This window comes from Leptosomus discolor, chromosome 2 (genome assembly GCF_034619465.1).
Source record: "Leptosomus discolor isolate bLepDis1 chromosome 2, bLepDis1.hap2, whole genome shotgun sequence".
Taxonomy (NCBI): Eukaryota; Metazoa; Chordata; class Aves; order Leptosomiformes; family Leptosomidae; genus Leptosomus; species Leptosomus discolor.
This window is the reverse complement of record NC_141392.1, coordinates 45,668,291-45,686,046: the sequence shown is the minus strand read 5'-3', so window position 1 is coordinate 45,686,046 and position 17,756 is coordinate 45,668,291. Positions and strand designations below refer to the sequence as shown.

General features: G+C 48.1%; 2 protein-coding genes and 1 pseudogene across 2 annotated transcripts; 2 read left to right on the top strand and 1 right to left on the bottom strand.

The window, feature by feature from the left end:
- Window positions 1-5: 5 nt before the first annotated feature.
- Window positions 6-11,981, bottom strand: LOC147415970 (exocyst complex component 8-like). Its single transcript, XM_086482355.1, is given in 5 exon segments — window positions 6-1,017; window positions 3,191-3,436; window positions 3,526-3,722; window positions 3,725-4,672; window positions 11,870-11,981. Coding segments are annotated over 5 exon segments (1,740 nt in total). The 3' UTR covers window positions 6-780.
- On the top strand, window positions 9,552-11,766 carry LOC147415971 (uncharacterized). Its single transcript, XM_086461835.1, is given in 5 exon segments — window positions 9,552-9,800; window positions 9,803-9,973; window positions 9,976-10,597; window positions 10,600-10,844; window positions 11,731-11,766. Coding segments are annotated over 5 exon segments (1,323 nt in total).
- Window positions 11,982-12,480: 499 nt separating the features above from the next.
- LOC147415969 (DNA-dependent metalloprotease SPRTN-like) lies at window positions 12,481-17,712 on the top strand (annotated as a pseudogene).
- Window positions 17,713-17,756: the final 44 nt, after the last annotated feature.

Genomic DNA, 17,756 nt, shown 5'->3' with positions numbered 1-17,756 from the left:
AAAGACTTGAATACTCAGGTTTTAGAAGATGGATGTTTGCGCCAACGTTCTTGCTGCAGAAGCTGGGTAATACAAGAGAAGGTGGCTATGTGCTGAACTGCGTATTTTTGAGGCAGCTTTTACAAGTGAAACATTTTTTATCTTGCTAATTTATCTTTGTTCTTAAGACCCCTTTGACTTGGATTTTTTCTTTTTTTTTTAAAGTGTTTTTGGCCACTTAAAGTGGCCACCTCTTAGAGTTAACCACTTATAACAAATAAGAAGTCTTCTGTTTATGGCAATGTAATTGTAGCAGGTATTGTTTAGAATTGTAAATATTTTGCACAATTACACTCTCAGGTGGACCCTCTCACCTCAGGATACTTTGTAAGGCCTTCTCCTCATCTACCCTGAAGGGCTCCATTAAAAAAAAAAAAAAAATCATTTGAGGCCTGTTTTCAAAAGGGCTTTAAAAATGAGGCATACTGTTACAAGTCAAATGGAAGCTCATGAACTTCAGTCTCTCATGTGTCTTTTGGTCAGGATCCCAGCTAGATTCTCCTCCCGCTCTTTCTGATGCTTTACACAAACCCTATGTTGAAAGTTCACTAGTTTTTTAGGATATAGGTATTAACGTGCATAAGTAACTGACCGCCATATCCTGACACCAGCAAGTAAAACTTGCAAGGAGTACTGCTAGCAATACTGGTACAGACTGTTCCCGGCCATGTCATAAAAGCCTTCATGATCTTTCAGTTAAACTTCCAGTCCTTTACAAGTCCAAATGGCATTAAATTGACATTAGCTGTCAGTCCATTTTGCTGCTTCTGGAAGCCAGCCAGCTTGGCGATTGGGATCCAACAAGCCAGTCCGTTGAGGAATGAAACCGTTGTGCTGTGAAAAGTCGTAAGTGCGAAGCAGATGTGTTCTGAGTAAACTTTCTGAAATGTTAACAGTTCTCTTGCCGCACTGAAAGTATTTAACAGGTTGAACAGCAGCTTGATTCCTTCCTTGCAAAACCTGCTTGTAAATACGTTTCTTTAAAGAAAAGAAAAAATAAATTCTGCTGTTTCCTGCATTGTTTCTACAACTTTAAATGGCTGTGTTACCCTTGGATGCAGGTTTGCCTTATTTATGTAAATTAATTACTTGCTGCTCCCTTTTGAAATGGGGAAATAAAGTGATGTGCAATGGAATTTGACGAGCGATACCTTAACTTTCTTTAAACATTGGTGTATTTTTTTAAATGCTGATGCTACAGGTGTTTAACGGGAACTGGATTGTTCTTGCATATGCTGAATAAACTGGTACTGCATTTTCAATGTTCCTTAAGCCGGGGTTTTACATGGCAGTTGTGGCCATCTTGTGTTACTCACCAGTGGGCTTACTTATGTAACAAGTAACAACCTGGTTTAATAGATCTTTTCTCTATTGACACTTCTCCTTCTTAAATTTCATGTAATAAATGTAAAAACAGGTGTTGGTGAACACAGACAGCGTCAACCTCCGCTTCCTCCATCCTATTTTTTAGTACAGTTTCACTTCTGTTGCATTTCTGTGGAAAATTTTAAAAATACTGATTCCAAAACTTAATTCGGCCTGTTCATTTTCCATACTTCCTTCTTAAAAGGGCAGTATCTGTCAGCGTTCCCAGTGAAAGCTGACATTAACAAGGACAGTACTACCCAGAAGTATTTGTGCTACCGTATGTTTTTAAGATGGGCTCTAGATTCGGATCATGAATGGTCTCTCGTGTCGTGAAGCATTTTTTGAGAGCTATTTCCCTTACTATTGTTCTCATCAGTTTCCTGGTTTCTCTTTCCCAATGCAACTGATAAAAGAAGGGAGGATTGTGAGTATTGTTAAATGGATTTTTTTAATTTTTTTTTTTTTTTTTTTTTTTTTTTTTTTTTTTTTTTTTTACACATCAGTGGTGTTCATTTGAACAACAAATAGAAAACAAATGTGGGAACTGACCTGTCTCAAACACTCAAACGTCCTAAATTAGATCTGTTTTCAAAACATTTGAGCAATTCTGGAGCGGCTGTGGAAAAAGATCACCTCTGCCGATGCGTGTTTTCAAAATGAAGTATTATGATGCCAAGATCTTTTCGATACAGAGAGAAGGGTGACAAAGAGCTGGGTGGATAGGCTTTGCAGTGGCTACCTATGGCAGGCTATTATGAACAGGTTTTGGGGGTATATTACTGTGAATGCTGTTTGTGTAAGGTTTTGTTCTTGAATACAGTGTCCTTCCCACAGTTCTAATAATGATTACCAGTATGGTTTTAAAATATACTGGTAAATTTTGTCAGAAATGTCATCTTCTGTCTCAGTTGGCTTTGTCCTGAGTGAGTTTAGATACTGTCTGTAACACCACAAACTGGTCACGAACGTTGAACAAACATGCTTCACTGAACTGCAAAATAAGTTGCCTGACTGGACACCTGAGAAACAAATATACTTGATCTCCAAGACAAATCAGGTATGAGAGAGTTCAAATGTGTGCAAGCTATTTGTCAACACATGGTTCTGCAAGCTAAAGGCGAAAGCCATCTCGTGCTGTAGTGTTCCACTGGAATTGCTCAGACTGATTCGGATGATAACATTTCTAGAGGTTAAACTAGGTGGGGGTTACTTAGCTATTTCATTATTGTAAGAGGTTGCTCTTAAGTTGTCTTGAACCTGGTTATTGGGCAAGAAATCTTGAAGGTCAAAATTTATTTTCAACTATTTTTTACTTTATGGAAATGTTATCTAGGAAGTTTTTGTAATGTCTGATGAGTTGTGATGAAGGAGCGGGAAGCAGAATTTTTCTCCGGGCTAATAAAAATTCCTTAGTATCTTGCAAGAAGATGGGTAATAGAAATAGTCTGCTTTATAACACGTTTTAAAAGTGATAATGTGCATTCCTCTGTAACATCATGCACACAAGTTAATGTCAGTGATGACAGGGTCGAGTCACTATGGGTAAGGACCAGAGGACAGGCACATAAGGCTGATATTGCGGTGGGAATCTGTTACAGACCACCCAGCCAGGATGAAGAGGTGGATGGAATATTTTGTAAGCAGTTGGGAGAAGTTTCACGATCGCTACCCCTGGTTCTTGTACTCAAAAGCCAACTAAACTAGGGCTAGAAAAGAGGATTTACGAGCTATGCAGCCTTTGTTTTGGTTATCACGTCACACCACCCCCTTTGGACCCTCTTACCTTGACGCACTCTGCCGCAGTTGACACGCTCTCTTTACTATCAAACACTTGCTTACTGAAGGCGTCTACAAACATCCTCATGGAAGAGCGGGCCCAGACAACGAAGGCCGAGTAGCAGCCATTGTTGCCAGCGAAGTCCGTCTCAAACTCTCTCGCCGTCTCCAGAAGGCTGGTGAAGAAGACGTGGCAGAGCTTGTGGATGTAGAGCAGCGTGGCACCCTCGATGCGCAGCTGTCGGACGGCCGTCTGCACCGCGGCCGCCCGGCCGTCTGCACCGCGGCCGCCCGGCCGTCTGCACCGCGGCCGCCCGGCCGTCTGCACCGCGGCCGCCCGGCCGTCTGCACCGCGGCCGCCCGGTTCTTCAGGAAGAGCTCACAGGCCTTGGTGGACTGGTCCAAGCGGATGAGCTGAGACACGGCTCGGCGGGTGGCCCGCGGCCCTCCCCGCAGCGAGCGGTCTGGAGACAGCTCAAACACCAGCACATCTGTAAGCTGCCGGACCTGCTCATCCACCTTGGCCCGCAGCTCCTTCAGGGCTGGCTCACAGGCTTGTCCCCCAGGTACTCGTTGAGTTTATCCAAGAGGTCCACCGCCCCCTCAAAGTCCCGCTGAGCGATGCAGACATCCAGGTCCTCGGGCAGCTCCTGGATCCACTCAAGTGAGAGGCCAACCACCTCCTCCCCAGCAGAGGGCTCTTCCTCCTCCTCCTCGAAGGGGTTGGTGGATTCGGTGGGCGGCGGGGCAGGCCGGGGCAGGGCCTCCTGCTCCAGGCGTCGCTTCTCGCTGAGGGCCCGGTTGCGCTTGGTCTCCTCCGGCACCTCCAACCACTCCTTCTTGATCTTGGCGTTCTCGGCCTGGAAAACGCGGCTCTCGGGGAACGTGAGCAGCTTGAACATGTCCTTCATGGGCGGGTTGTCCTTGACGTTGACCACAGCCAGCCCATCCAGGGGGTAGAGGGCATCGTAGCGGTAGGCACCACAGCGGTTGCGCAGGGCAGTGGCCACGAGCAGGCAGTCGTTCATGAGGAAGGCATGCACCCGCTGGATCTGCGCCATGTGGTCAGCATCGTACTCCACCAGGTCGCCGTCGCAGACCAGGTACTTGCCGGGGCTCTCAGGAAGGAGGTCGCGGCAGCCCTCCACCTTCTCCAGGAGGGTGGTGAGCGTGCGCTGCCGCTTCTCCTCGCTGGCTGCGGCCTCCTTTGCCAACAGCGGCAGGAAGGGGGCGGCGGCGGCAGCGCGGCGTGTGCCCAGGGCGGGGTCGTCGCGGTCGGCCTGGAGCAGGGCCTGGGTGACGGTCTCCATGATGCCCTTCTGCTCGGTGAGGATGTGGCTGAGCTGGTACATCTCGCTCTCCAGGTAGCCGATCTCCCGCACCGTCTCGATGAACTGCCGGTAGTTCTGGTAGACGTTGCGCTTCAGGCTCTGGGCCGTCTCCTCGCTCAGCGCCTGGATGCGCTGCCGGTGCTCCTGCAGGTCCCGGTGATACGGGGACATACAGAAAATATATCTTATAAACGAATATATATATCTCTCAAAAATATTCATAGGGAGCTACACCGAAAAAAGCGAAAACTATTAAAACTAGCTCCCCAGAACTAACATGCACGCAAGGAAGCAATTAGTCACTAACCCCTGCAAACTGCTTGAGAAAGAAGCTGATAAGGGAAACAGAAAAGACAGAAACAAGGACATAATTGATGGCTCAAAGGCGTCAAAGGCAGGAGGAGACAAGGGCTAACGAAGGTTCGCTAACATCCATCTCTAAAGAAGAACAAAAAGGAGACAGCCAGATGTGCTCACAAGGACAGACCAGGCTGCAACCAGACTGGCACTGCAAGCTCAGACAAATTAGAGATTCCAGGGGAGAGGTGAGGAGCACTCAAAACTTGGAAGTGTTATTGGAAGAAGCTTGGAGGGTGTTCAGCCACAGAGAGGACAATTATAAGCAGAGTCTAGGCAAATTGGTGGCAGGAGTCAGAGAAGAGAGAGAAGGGAAACCTAAACCCAGGACGGGACGCCGACCGGCGCCCCTGAGCAGGGATCAACGTGTTATATGTAGAAAGACTGCTCACTGGAAAAGGGAATGTCCGGAGCGACAGCGTCAGGGGAACACTAGGTGGCGCGATAACCCAAGAAAAACGATCGCACATGGGAAGGAGGACTGCCTAGAGGATCCATGGATTACAATGAAATTAGGAGAAAAACAAGAAAAAAAATGGAGTTTCTAGTTGATACGGGGGCAACATACTCAGTTTTGAATCAAGCTTTAATGCCTTTAGGAAACGACTATGTCATGGCAAAAGGAGCGACTGGCCAGAGCGAAAAAGCTTATTTTTTTGAACCATTAAAATGTAAACTGGGCAAGCAGGTAGGCACCCATCAATTTTTGTATATGCCAAATTCACCAGATTCCCTGTTGGGAAGGGACCTACTGGAACAGCTGGAGGCCATGATAAAATTCAAAAAGGGTGAGATTACTCTGGAGGTAAATGATGGTCAATATGTACAAATAAGGAGCTTGCCTTTGGTTAATATTCCCATAGAAGGACAAATCCACGAGGAGATCATCAATCAGCTCTGCCCCGGGGTTTGGGCGACTGATGCCCCAGGACGTGCCAAGAATGCCCAACCAATAAATTTGAAGGACGGACAGAGAGGGGTAAGAATCAAACAATACCCACTAAAGAAAGAAGACAGGGAAGGGATTCGCCCGAAAAGAGAGCGATGCTTAGAACTGGGCTTATTGAGGGAATGCGAATCGGAGTTCAATACCCCCATTCTCCCGGCCCGAAAACCAGATGGGTCCTATCGAATAGTCCAAGATCCGAGGGCCATTAACAAAATAACAGAGGATCTCTACCCCGTGGTTGCCAATCCATATACCTTGCTAATCACCTTAACTCCTGATGTAATTTGGTTTACAGTTTTAGAGGTAAAAGATGCCTTCTTTTGCCTCCCTCTCCATGAAGCCAGTCAGAAAATTTTTGCATTCGAGCGGGAAAACCCTAAGAGTGGTCGGAAGACCCAGCTCACATGGACGGTGTTGCCACAAGCTTTCAAGAACAGCCCTACCATCTTCGGGAACCTACTAGCGAAAGATTTGGAATGATGGGAACCACCAGCGGAAGAAGGAAAAATACCACAATACGTGGATGACATCCTCGTTGCAACTAAAACCAGAGAAGCCTGTGTCACCTGGACTGTAGGTTTATTAAACTTTCTTGGGCTTCAGGGGTACCGAGTGTCTCGAAACAAGGCACAAGTGACTTTGCAGCAGGTTACGTACTTAGGGTGTGAGATCAGTGCAGGGCAACGGTCCTTGGGGCAAGCCCAGAAAGAAGCCATATGCCAGACCCCTCGGCCACAGACTGTAAAAGAACTGCGGACCTTCCTGGGAACGACGGGGTGCTGCCGGCTCTGGATACATGACTATGGCCTGCTGGTCAAACCACTGTATTCCTTGATAAAATCCACTTCAAGTCACCTCCAGTGGGATGCTGAGTCAGATCGGGCATTCCATCGGCTGAAGGAGGCCCTGATGTCAGCACCTGCACTGGCACTCCCTGATGCGAGGGGACCATTGCTCCTATTTTCCCATGAAAAGCAGGGAATACCATTAGGAGTACTGGCACAAGACCTGGGACCAGACAGACGAGCTGTGGCATACTTCTCCAAACAACTGGATGCTGCGGCCAAAGGGTGGCCTGGCTGCCTAAGGGCGGTAGCAGCAGTCATCCTGAACGTTCAGGAAGCTCGGAAGTTTACCCGGGGTCAGAAAATGCCTGGTTTAGTATCTCACACGGTGTCTACAGTCCTTGAAGTAAAAGGGGGACATGGGCTCTCCCCACAGAGACTCCTGAAATATCAAGCTGTCGTGGTCGAGCAGAACGATGTTGAGATTGTGACCGCTAACGTGGTCAACCCAGCTCCATTTCTTAGCGGGAAGACTGGAGAACCAGTGGACCACGACTGCCTCGAGACGATTGAGGCCACGTACTCTAGCCGCATTGACCTAAAGGATACCCCCACGGATGGGGTAGAGCACTGGTTCACAGACGGGAGCAGCTATATCCTGGGCAGAAAACGACGTTCTGCGTACGTCATCACCGCTACTGAAAAGGTAATAGAATCTGGACCACTACCGGCTGACGCTTCAGCACAAAAGGCCGAGATCATAGCCCTCACTCGAGCCCTGCAGAGGGCCGAAGGAAAGGCTGTGAATGTTTGGACTGATTCTAAATACGCCTTTGGAGGGGTACATGCCCACGGAGCAATTTGGAAGGAGCGAGGACTGTTGAACTCCCAAGGAAAGACTATCAAGCACGCGAAGGAAATTTTAAGACTTTGGAATGCAGTCCAACTTCCTGAAAAAGGGGCAATTGCGCACATTAGGGCACACCAGAAAGTGAGCACCAAATTGGAAAGAGGAAACAAACTGGCGGACAGAGAGGCAAAACGGGCAGCTAAAGAAACGGTAAAGGTAGAGGGAGCACTAGCCCCAGATGGACAGATAACCCTAGAAGGTAAGGCAGAATACACTAAGGAGGATCGAAAGTTAATCACAGATTTGGAAGGAACATACAATGAGGACGGGTGGGCTGTAACACCACACGGGAAACTCACAGTCCCCCCCTCTTATACGGTTTGGCCATTGGTCCGGAAGGAACACAAGAAGGGACACTGCGGGGCCGAGGCATTATACAAATACCTTATCAGACCCGTGACAGCTCAAAATTTATACACCACAGACAGTCAGACAAGCGACTCAGCAACGTGACCTTTGCCTCCAGACTAATCCAAAAATTGTCCCAAAACCAGAAACGGGCCAAACTGGGAAAGGGAATTGTCCGGGACAACATTGGCAAACTGATTTCTCGGAACTTCCTAGAAAAGGGGGGGTATAAATACTTGCTTGTGCTAACTGATACCTTTTCGGGCTGGCCACAAGCCTTCCCATGCAGAACAGCTAAAGCTCGAGAGGTGACCAAGGTGTTGCTACAAGAAATCATACCCAGGTTTGGAGTCCCAGCGGTGATGTCCTCAGATACAGGGCCGCACTTCATCTCCAAAGTTGTGCAACAAATAAGCCACCATCTAGGGACAGATTGGCCACTACACACTCCATACCGGCCACAATCTAGTGGCCAGGTGGAGAAAATGAATCACCTGATTAAACAACAGATGGTTAAATTAGGACAAGAAACCAATTTGGCCTGGCCACAACCTCTACCCCTAGCAATGCTATGGATACGAACTAGACCCCGAGCTAAAGAAGGGCTAAGCCCATTTGAAATCCCATACGGGCGACCCTATGGGGTACAAAAGGGAACCTCTTCACAAACTGGCGAAGAATCGATGACTTCCTATATGGTGGCATTAGGGAAACAGCTTCGTAAAAGTGAAAAACAGGTGTTTGGAACCCGATGCAGGGGTTTGGATGGGCCAGTGCATAACATGCAACCTGGAGACTATGGGTATGTTAAGTCTCTTACAGAGAAAACTTTGGAGCCACAGTGGCAAAGGACCATACCAAGTGCTTCTCACCTCTTTCACGGCAACCAAGATCAGGGAACAATGCACCTGGATTCACCACTCCCGAGTGAAGAAAGCTCCCAAAACTCCTTGGAAAGTAACACAGGGTGAGGATGAACTGAAACTAAAGCTTCGCCGAGCGAAATGAGAATATTGCAGCCGGAAGCGTTCAGTAACTCGGCCTGCCAAGATTTAGTCAGGAAAATTACTGTATTGGTAGTTATAGTAACCCAGGGGTCGAACGGTAACACCCCAGAATGGCCACGCACCCAAGCTCACACTGCATATACTGGGGATATGGGACCGCTCTCTGATAGAAAAAGCTTAAGCCTTGCCACCGTGGTTACGCAGAGAAATGAAGCGTACCCCGAAAATTATTGGAGCACAGACCTTCAGAGAACGATGCCTCAACTGCAGGGAATGCTGGGTCAAAACATAAGCGTAGGATGCTGAGTAATTCACGGAAACTCCTACAAAAGGGCAAACCAGAGATCTGTATCCAGTATAATAACAAACACAACAAACAGAAAGCCTTGCAGTATTTTGGATTGTTGGCATAATTTTACTCTAACGCATCCTGTCTTTGTAACACGCGCCTGGGCACGCGGTGAAATAGGATTATCCTTTAAATTTAAGATAGATGCTGTACCTTCTACGACAGTGGGGCCCTGCACAACCTATACAGCTGATACGAGCACTCAAACAGTCCGAACCCAAACCAAACTCGAATCTAAGATTTATGAGATTGGTCCGTATGTCATCAGAAATACAGGTCAGCAACAAGTATTATTTAACCCAGAGTGGTCTCTAGAGAGGGCGAAACTGATGATGCAAACTAGTGTTTCAGAAAGACAACCATTGTGTTCCCCTTTCTTATGGACTTCCTATGAAGGGTGGGCCACTTGGCTACGCAGGAGAACGGATATTTTTCAAAGGCGAATACCACGGGATGTAGCTGGGGTGTTAGGGACAGGACCCGGGGTTCTAAATACCACAGGTTCAGAAGTGATCATTGACAAATTAGCTGCCTCTACCGCTGATCTGTCCAAACGACAACAGCCATTACAATCCTCCCTATTAGCTCCCTAGGAGCTCCCCAATGGTTGGTGTCGGAAGTTTTACCGGACTGGGAACGGGCAAACATAAGGGATCATAATATCACTACAGATGCAATTAGAGGGCTCCAAAGTAATATCTCACTGGCCCTGAGCTGTATCCAGGCCCAGCTGTGGATGCAATCAAGAACCGCATCTCTATTATAAGGGAAGGAGAGGAAGGGGTCTTCCCCACAGAAATACGAAAAATAGTTTGGGATAGTGCCACTGATACGGCAAGAGAGCTCCAGTCCTGGTGGGAAACGGTAAACTTTACCTATAACCCCACCACACACACAGTCCCTGCCCTCGTGTTAACTACCCACAAGGCATCAGTGACTCTAATATATCCCATAATAGCCTTGGGAATAAATCATGGTCAAACTTTGCTTCATCCTTTTGAACACAGGACATGGGCCCGAAAGGTAGAGAACAAATGGCAAACAGTTGATTTAGAATCCCGTATTGTACGAGAGCAACAGGGATTTCTCTGCGAGAGCAATACCACGAGCGCACAAGACATTTGCCTGGATACCGACCAAAAGGTCCGTCACTTTGAAATTCGCCCAAACGCCAGTCCAAAAACAGTGGTCGTATACGCAGGAAAAGGTTGTGCTTGTTTAAGAACAACATGTAGTTTTGTGTCCGTAGAAGGAGTAGAAACAGACACCAGGAATCACTCGAATTTCTCTATTTGTACTTTTACCACCATCACAGGATGTGACTTTAGCCACTTGGCTCCTGTGGTTTCTCACCAAATCCTGAGATCAAACTATACACGGATTCTGAACTACAACCCACACCTATAGGGACAAAAAGATTGTTGAAACACCCAGACTTAATACGGATATTAGAGGAAGCCAAGAATAATGCACAGGAAACTCTAATAACTGTTCATCATGAGGCAAAGGAGATAAGTAGGGTCTTGAAAAGGGTAAAAAAGGACGGAGAACACAAATGGTGGGATATGCTTTTCGGGTGGTCACCTTCAGCCACCGGATTTTTCAATATCCTAATGCATCCAAGAGTAGTGTTGCTGATAGCTACCGCTATTTTATTATTTCTAGTAGCGACCCTATATATGCGGGTTTGGCGTACAATTACAAGAATAACTACAATGTACAAAGCATTATACCAATCAGACAGAATAGCCAAGTAAAAGAATTTACTTAACTCAATAGAAAAGGGGGGAATTGATAGGGGGACATACAGAAAACATGTTTTATAACCCAATATATACATATATCAAAAATATTCATAGGGAGCTACACAGAAAAATGCGAAAACTATTAAAATTTGCTCCCCAGAACTAACGTGCATGCAAGGAAGCAATTAGTCACTAACTCCTGCAAATTGCTTGAGAAAGAAGCTGATAAGGGAAACAGAAAAGACAGAATCAAGGACAAAATTCACGGCTCAAAGGCGTCAAAGGCAGGAGGAGACAAGGGCTAAGGAAGGCTCGCTAACATCCATCTCTAAACAAGAACAAAAAGGAGACAGCCAGATGTGCTCACAAGGACAGACGAGGCTGAAACCAGTCTGGCACTGCAAGCTCAGACAAATTAGAGATTCCAGGGGAGAGGTGAGGAGTACAACAGCGAGGAAGACCTACGGCCTTCATCCCTGAAGTCCCCTGCCCACGAACTGCGCAAGCGCACCGAGGAGGAGCCCGAGGCGGAGATTATGGAAATGAAGGGACCGGAAAAAAATGCCTTTTCGGGGATAGGGCATGAATATGTTTAGGCGTTTTGAAACAGGCGACAGCTTTAACTGTATAAGTACTGGACAAGCGACCACGGTGGGGAGGCACGTTTGTGGCGGAGCGATCCCCCGCCACGTGCATCTGCGCGCAATAAACATACCTACTTTCTAACCTTTCGGGTTGCAAAGTCTTTTCCGCGCGTCACACGTAGCCGATCTCCCGCGCCGTCTCGATGAACTGCCGGTAGTTCTGGAAGACGTTGCGCTTCAGGCTCTGGGCCGTCTCCTCGCTCAGCGCCTGGATGCGCTGCCGGTGCTCCTGCAGGTCCCGGTCCCGGTCCCGGTCCCGGTCCCCGTCCGACTGCTGCGACAGCTGCTTCACGTACTCCCCCGCCGCGAAGCCCCCCGACTCCAGCTGCCGCCGCAGCCGGCTCCCCCCGCCTTCGCCCAGCGACAACGCCATGGCCGCCGCCCCCCACCCGGCCCGCCGCCGCCGCCGCCGCCGCCGCCACCGCCACCGGCGAGACCGCCACTGCGCCTGCGCACGGCGGCACGTACGCCGCCTGCAACCACACGGCCGCGCCGAGCCCTCATGCGCGCCCACCCCGTCGCCAGAGCGGCAGCCGGAGCGACGCTGGGCCGCCACGCCCTTGAGGAGCGCCGGCCTCGGAGGGGGCGGGGCGAGGCAGGGCCGGGCCGGGCCGGGCCGGGCCGGGCCACCGGGGAGGCGTGGCGCGGCGCGCGAGGCATGGCGCGCGAGGCGTGCCGCGCGAGGCGTGCCGCGCGGCACGAAACCCGCGGCGCGTGCCGCGCGGCTCCCGGCACGCGCACGCGTCCGAGGGGAGTCCGTTGGGGGCTGCACGCGCAGGGGGCGTGGCGTTGTTTGCGTCGTAGCGCGGCTGTGCTCAGGGGTGCCGGAGCCGGCGGGGCGGTTGGGCGGCCGCTCGCTGGCGTTGTGCGGGATGGAGGAAGGCGCAGATGACTTCGAGGTGGAGCTGTGGATCGAGGAGCAGTGGGAAGTAGTGGTGGGCGAGCCGGAGGAGGCGGAGGCCAGCCCCGGCACAGCAGCGGTAGCGGAGCGCCCTGTGGCCTCGTGGGGCTCCTCGCAGCCCCGCCCGCTCTCGGTGGTGGACGAGGCGTGGGAGCTGCTGGACCCCATCCCCGACGTGCACAGCCTCTTCGTGGAGTTCAACGATGCGTTCTTCTGGGGGCTGCTGGGGGGCGTGGAGGTGTCGTGGAGCCCGCGCATGACCGTGTAAGACCTCTGGTCGGGTCGGATTGGGGCGAAGGGGGCCGGGGCTCTCGGGGGGGCGCCGGCGGGGAGCAGGGGCGAGGGGCGGGCCCGCCGGGAGCGGGAAGGCGGAGGGGGAAGCGAGCGGTGTTGCCGGCCCGGGGTTTCAGAAGCTGCCGTGCCTCTGAAGGGCCCCGGCGGCGTGTGCCGGTGCCGTGCCGGGGCTGTCGGCAGAGGCTGTGACCGGTCAGGTAAGCAGCAGCTCCTCTCGTGGTAGCGCGGTGGGTTTCGGGGAGGGGGAGCTGTCACTTGTCACTGAGCTGTTCCGAACTGCGGCTTCCTAGGCACGATGTCCGAGTGCCGCAGCTTCTCCTCCAGCTGCTCAACGTCCTGCTTTTCTAACGTAGTTTGGACCCCAGGACGTGACTTGGTCACTGGCGTTGCCTGTTTTGTCCTGCATTTCTCGCCCTTGGCGGCTAGAAACGGCTCTTCCCCTGCTGCGGGCAAAACTGGAGGGGACTTCAAGGGGAATGAATGACTTGGTCCTACCCTGTGTATGTTCAAACTTGAAAGAACGTTCTTGTGTTGCTGTCATTTTTCTTGTTCTCAGATTTTATGATAGCTTTACAGCATGGCAGAAAGGCAGGTGTGAAATGATAGGAGTGTATTAACAAGGCTTAGAACAGACTAGGAAAGGGAATAAGCGAGAAATCTGAAATTTAAAAAAAGCTTGGCGGCAGTTCTGCAGCAGGTCAGCTGATGCCGTTGCTGGCTGCTGGAGTCCTGCCCCCTCTCGTCCTCTGCTGGTCGTAGCACTCTTTGGACACTTTGAAATACTCGGATACTGAACTGGTAGAGGACTAGCTCGGGGACGACAAAAAATAATAAATGAGGTGCGTTCTGCTGGATTAGCATGCAGAAGTGGTCGTGTGTGAAGGTTCAGTAACACCTCAAAAGGTGGGAGAGGGCGAGGGGGCGAAACTGTGGCAACCAGCAGTTCAGTTGGTGCTGGCTGCTGTGAATCTCCAGCCTCTCTCTTATGTATTTCACTCCATCAGGAGTTCTAATGGAAACAGTCCTCTGCCTCCTGAACAGGTTAGCTTGGAGCAGTCCATTGTGATTTTTTTTCCTTTTTCTTTCAGGATTGCCAGCTTTGAATTAAGTGATTGCAAGAGATCTAATAGAGTTATTCTAAGGAGCTTGGGGGCTGCTTTTTTTTTTTTTTTGCTTTATGACGTTGAGTATTGCTAAAAGTGCTTTTTCACGTTCTGAGTTACCTAGCATGTGTTGGAAGGGAAAGGCATTTTAACTCCAATTCTCAATGTCCTTCACGTGCTACAGAAACAAGTAGCTTTTCATGTTGTCTTCTGTGTCTCTTTCAGCTCTGTGGGAGTGTGTCACTGTGACCAAAAAAGTGGAACGTGTTCCATTCGTCTAAGTGAGCCGCTCCTGAAGTTAAGACCAAGGAGGGATCTTGTTGAGGTATCTCAAGATTGCTCATGAATATGCAGATAAAACGTACGGTGCCTCCCCCCGCTCCATACCAACATTTTACATGTCACATGGCATTCTTATATACAGTGGCTTATAGGTCGTAAAATAGTGGTGGCTTTCTTGACACGTTTGTGTTGCAATATCATGGTAATCTTTCAGTTTCATGTTTCTAAATGGGCAACTCTGAGTAGGAATCTGAAGTCACTTGTTTATTGTCCTGACTTTATAAAGGAAAAAAAACACCCAACTCTTTTACTCCTAAACTCTCCTTTAATATTAAAACCAAACAGGCACTGGAAGCAAGATCAGAAAACGGCTGTAGTTTCATCTTTTAGGTCAAAAGGCCAACAGCAGAAAATAAGGATATAGGATATGACTGTAAACATAAATTTGCGCCTCTGTCAGGGCTGCTGCTTTGAATTGGCTCAGCATTTGAATTTCCTTCATGAACAGAAATGCTGTAGAGTTTCAGCTTTCCCACAAGTCTCTCTTTTCTTGGGTTGGGGAGGGGATGACTTCTTTCAAGATCTGACTTAAGATTCTCTCCTCTTTTTGGGAATGTCACTTCCTGTAGTAATATTCTCCAGCATGTTTTGGTGGTATGGGAATAGAGGTAATTTGATTTGGCAGGTAGAATAAGTATATTATGCTTTTATGACCCAGACTGAATGTGAATGCATGAAAGCTAGATCGGTACCAAGATAAATGCAGAGGAGTGAAATGCTTCCAGCCTAATTTTGAAATGATATGTGCTCCTTTTCAGTAAATAGCTAATGGTTTTCATCATTTCAGACACTGTTGCATGAAATGATCCACGCCCTGCTTTTTGTTACTAATAATAACAAAGATCGTGAACCTCACGGACCAGAGTTCCGCAAACACATGCATCGCATTAATCACTTGAGTGGAGCCAATGTCACAGTAAGCATAATCCAGTTAACCTGATTTAATAGAGGTTTCTTGATGATTTGGTTTTTTAGTACGCCTGGTGTGCTATGAGTAGTACACTTGTTCTTGTTAGACACTCCACAGTTGGTAGCGATACAAATTGGGCATCCAAGTGTATGCCAGTTCCATAGTTATTTTGTTGGGGATGACGGTGGGAGCAGGTTGAGGAAGATGCAGCGAGTTGTTAGTCATATAATTTTCAAGTATACCCCCTGTAAGTATTTTTCGTTAAAAGTTTTGTTTTAAACTTGAAACAGCTTAACGATACCAGGGACAGAATAGCTTCGTGTTCAGAAAAGCATTTGGGGAAGAGCAGTCTGTTTTAGCTAAGATTGATATCGGTAGAGGCTAATGGGTGGATGATCTTTAAAAGTAATGTGTCTGATAAGATCAACTAAGAGAATAGCTGGAGGGAGAATGCCATACTGGTATTGTTTACAGTGCATTCTAAACAGTACGTCATTTAGGGTGAAACTGTAGATAGATTTTCCAAGTGACTGTACTGCAGTTCAGACAAGATAGCCAGGACCTCTTCCTACACATCCTGTCCGGTTTTTTAAAGCTTTGTTTTAATGCTAGGTAAATGTCGATCAAATTTTACCCAGGATCAGCTCTTTTCACTGGTAATGTAAAAATCACCGCAGTAACGGAAGGAATGAAGTAGTAATACAGTTTTTAAAAAATACTGTAGAGCTAGTGGCGTAAAATTAGAAACTTTCTGAATGACTGCTGCTGGGTTTTGGTTTTTGTTGGGTTTTTTGTTTGTGTTTTTTTTTTTTTTTTTTTAAAAACCTAGATCAGACATTCTTTTCATAAGGAGGTGGACTTTTACCGCCAGCACTGGTGGCGATGCAATGGCCCCTGTCAAGATAGAAAACCGTACTTTGGATATGTGAAACGTTCAATGAATAGAGCGCCCTCTGCACGAGATGCTTGGTGGGCTGAGCATCAACAGACATGTGGAGGTACATTCACAAAAGTGAAGGAGCCAGAGAACTTCTCTAAGAAATCCAAGGGGAAAACTCGAGCAGCAAAACTTCCAAATTCCACGGCAACTTACAAAGGTATTGAAAAATAATTCTATTTTTCTTTTCCAAACTGTTTTTGTCCAAACAGTTCCTTGAGCAAATACAGATCAACCGCTACATAAGCTTTGTTTAGGTATTACTGTTATGTAGCAAAGAACAGCGCCTATTTTATTTGTGCATTTCTAGGCTCCTTCTCAACTTAATTGTTCGCAAAAGGTTTAGTTTGCCGCGCTATTTCCAAGCGGCAGATTTTTAAGGTGAAGCCCATAAAAGAGCAAAACCGTGATTTATAGATGAAAAACTTGTTGGGGATAGCCTGGCTGAGGAAGGTGAAATTGGCCTCGACAGCATCCCAGTATACCCGCCAGAAGATGAAAGAAGTGGATGAAGAATGTTGTAAACAGGTTTGAGGAGGTGATAAGAGACTGAGCAAGAAGAGACTAAACAAGTGAATACCACAGAGCAGAAATCTGGCAAGAGAACAGTAGATGAACTGGGAAATCCAGTAGGAGCACCAGCCAATCAGTATGTGAACAGAGGTGAATGGACAGAGCTATTGAGCGAATCATTTTAGCAGCCTTAGTGCAGGAACCGCTGGACAGATAAGAAAGGTGATAAAAGGGTAGGTTTTTTCTGCTGCGCCAGCTCGGCCATCATGGCTTTTGTAACTTAATAAAGGCTGCCTTCTTGCATATATTTTTGTCGGTGTCGGTCACTACCGCGACCAAAACTTAATAACTTTTCTTATTGGATTGTCTTCTTATTTTGCAGACAAGAAGCAAACGCACGATACGCAAGATCTGGTGCCTTTTAGTGGAAAGGGCTATCGGCTTGGAGGGGGAGACAGTGGACTCTCGGAAAAAAGCACGACTTCCAGCAGCAGTGTTAGAAACACCGGAACAGCCGATTCACCACATTGTTCAGGAGTCGGGACAATACCAGTCCCTAAAAACGAGATAAAATTCGAAAAATCGCCCCGTAGTGGCATCTTTCAACTTCATACTGATGACGCCAGGGACAAAATCAACTTGGCTTCAAAGCGTGAGTTTCCTGAACTCTCTGTTGCTCAAACAGAAGCTTACGAGGACGTTAGTGAATTGCCTGCTAAAATTGCTCGTGTTACGGATGGAAAATGAAACCAAGGTTCTGCACATGACTATAGGGTTAATCCGTTTTCTGACAGGCCACCGAAACAAGTTCCTTTTGAGCAGACAACAGCAGCTCAGGTTGCACCTGAGGAAGAAGATTCTGAGTGTGCTAGTACTCTGCAGCAATGGCCAAAAACGGAAGACCAAACTGCCTTTGAAAACTATTTCATTAAAAAAGCGGGTACCTGTATAAACACAGCTATGAAAACCAAAGCCGAATCTGCCACGTCCTCTGCAAGTTCCAGCACTGCTGTAAGGCAGGATGAAATAGTCATCTGTCCTGTTTGCCAGGCCGAGGTTTTGGAGCCTGACATAAATAGACACCTCGATTTTTGTCTCGCATAAAACCGTTCAGACAGTTGTCTCAAAAAGATACACCAGGACGGAAA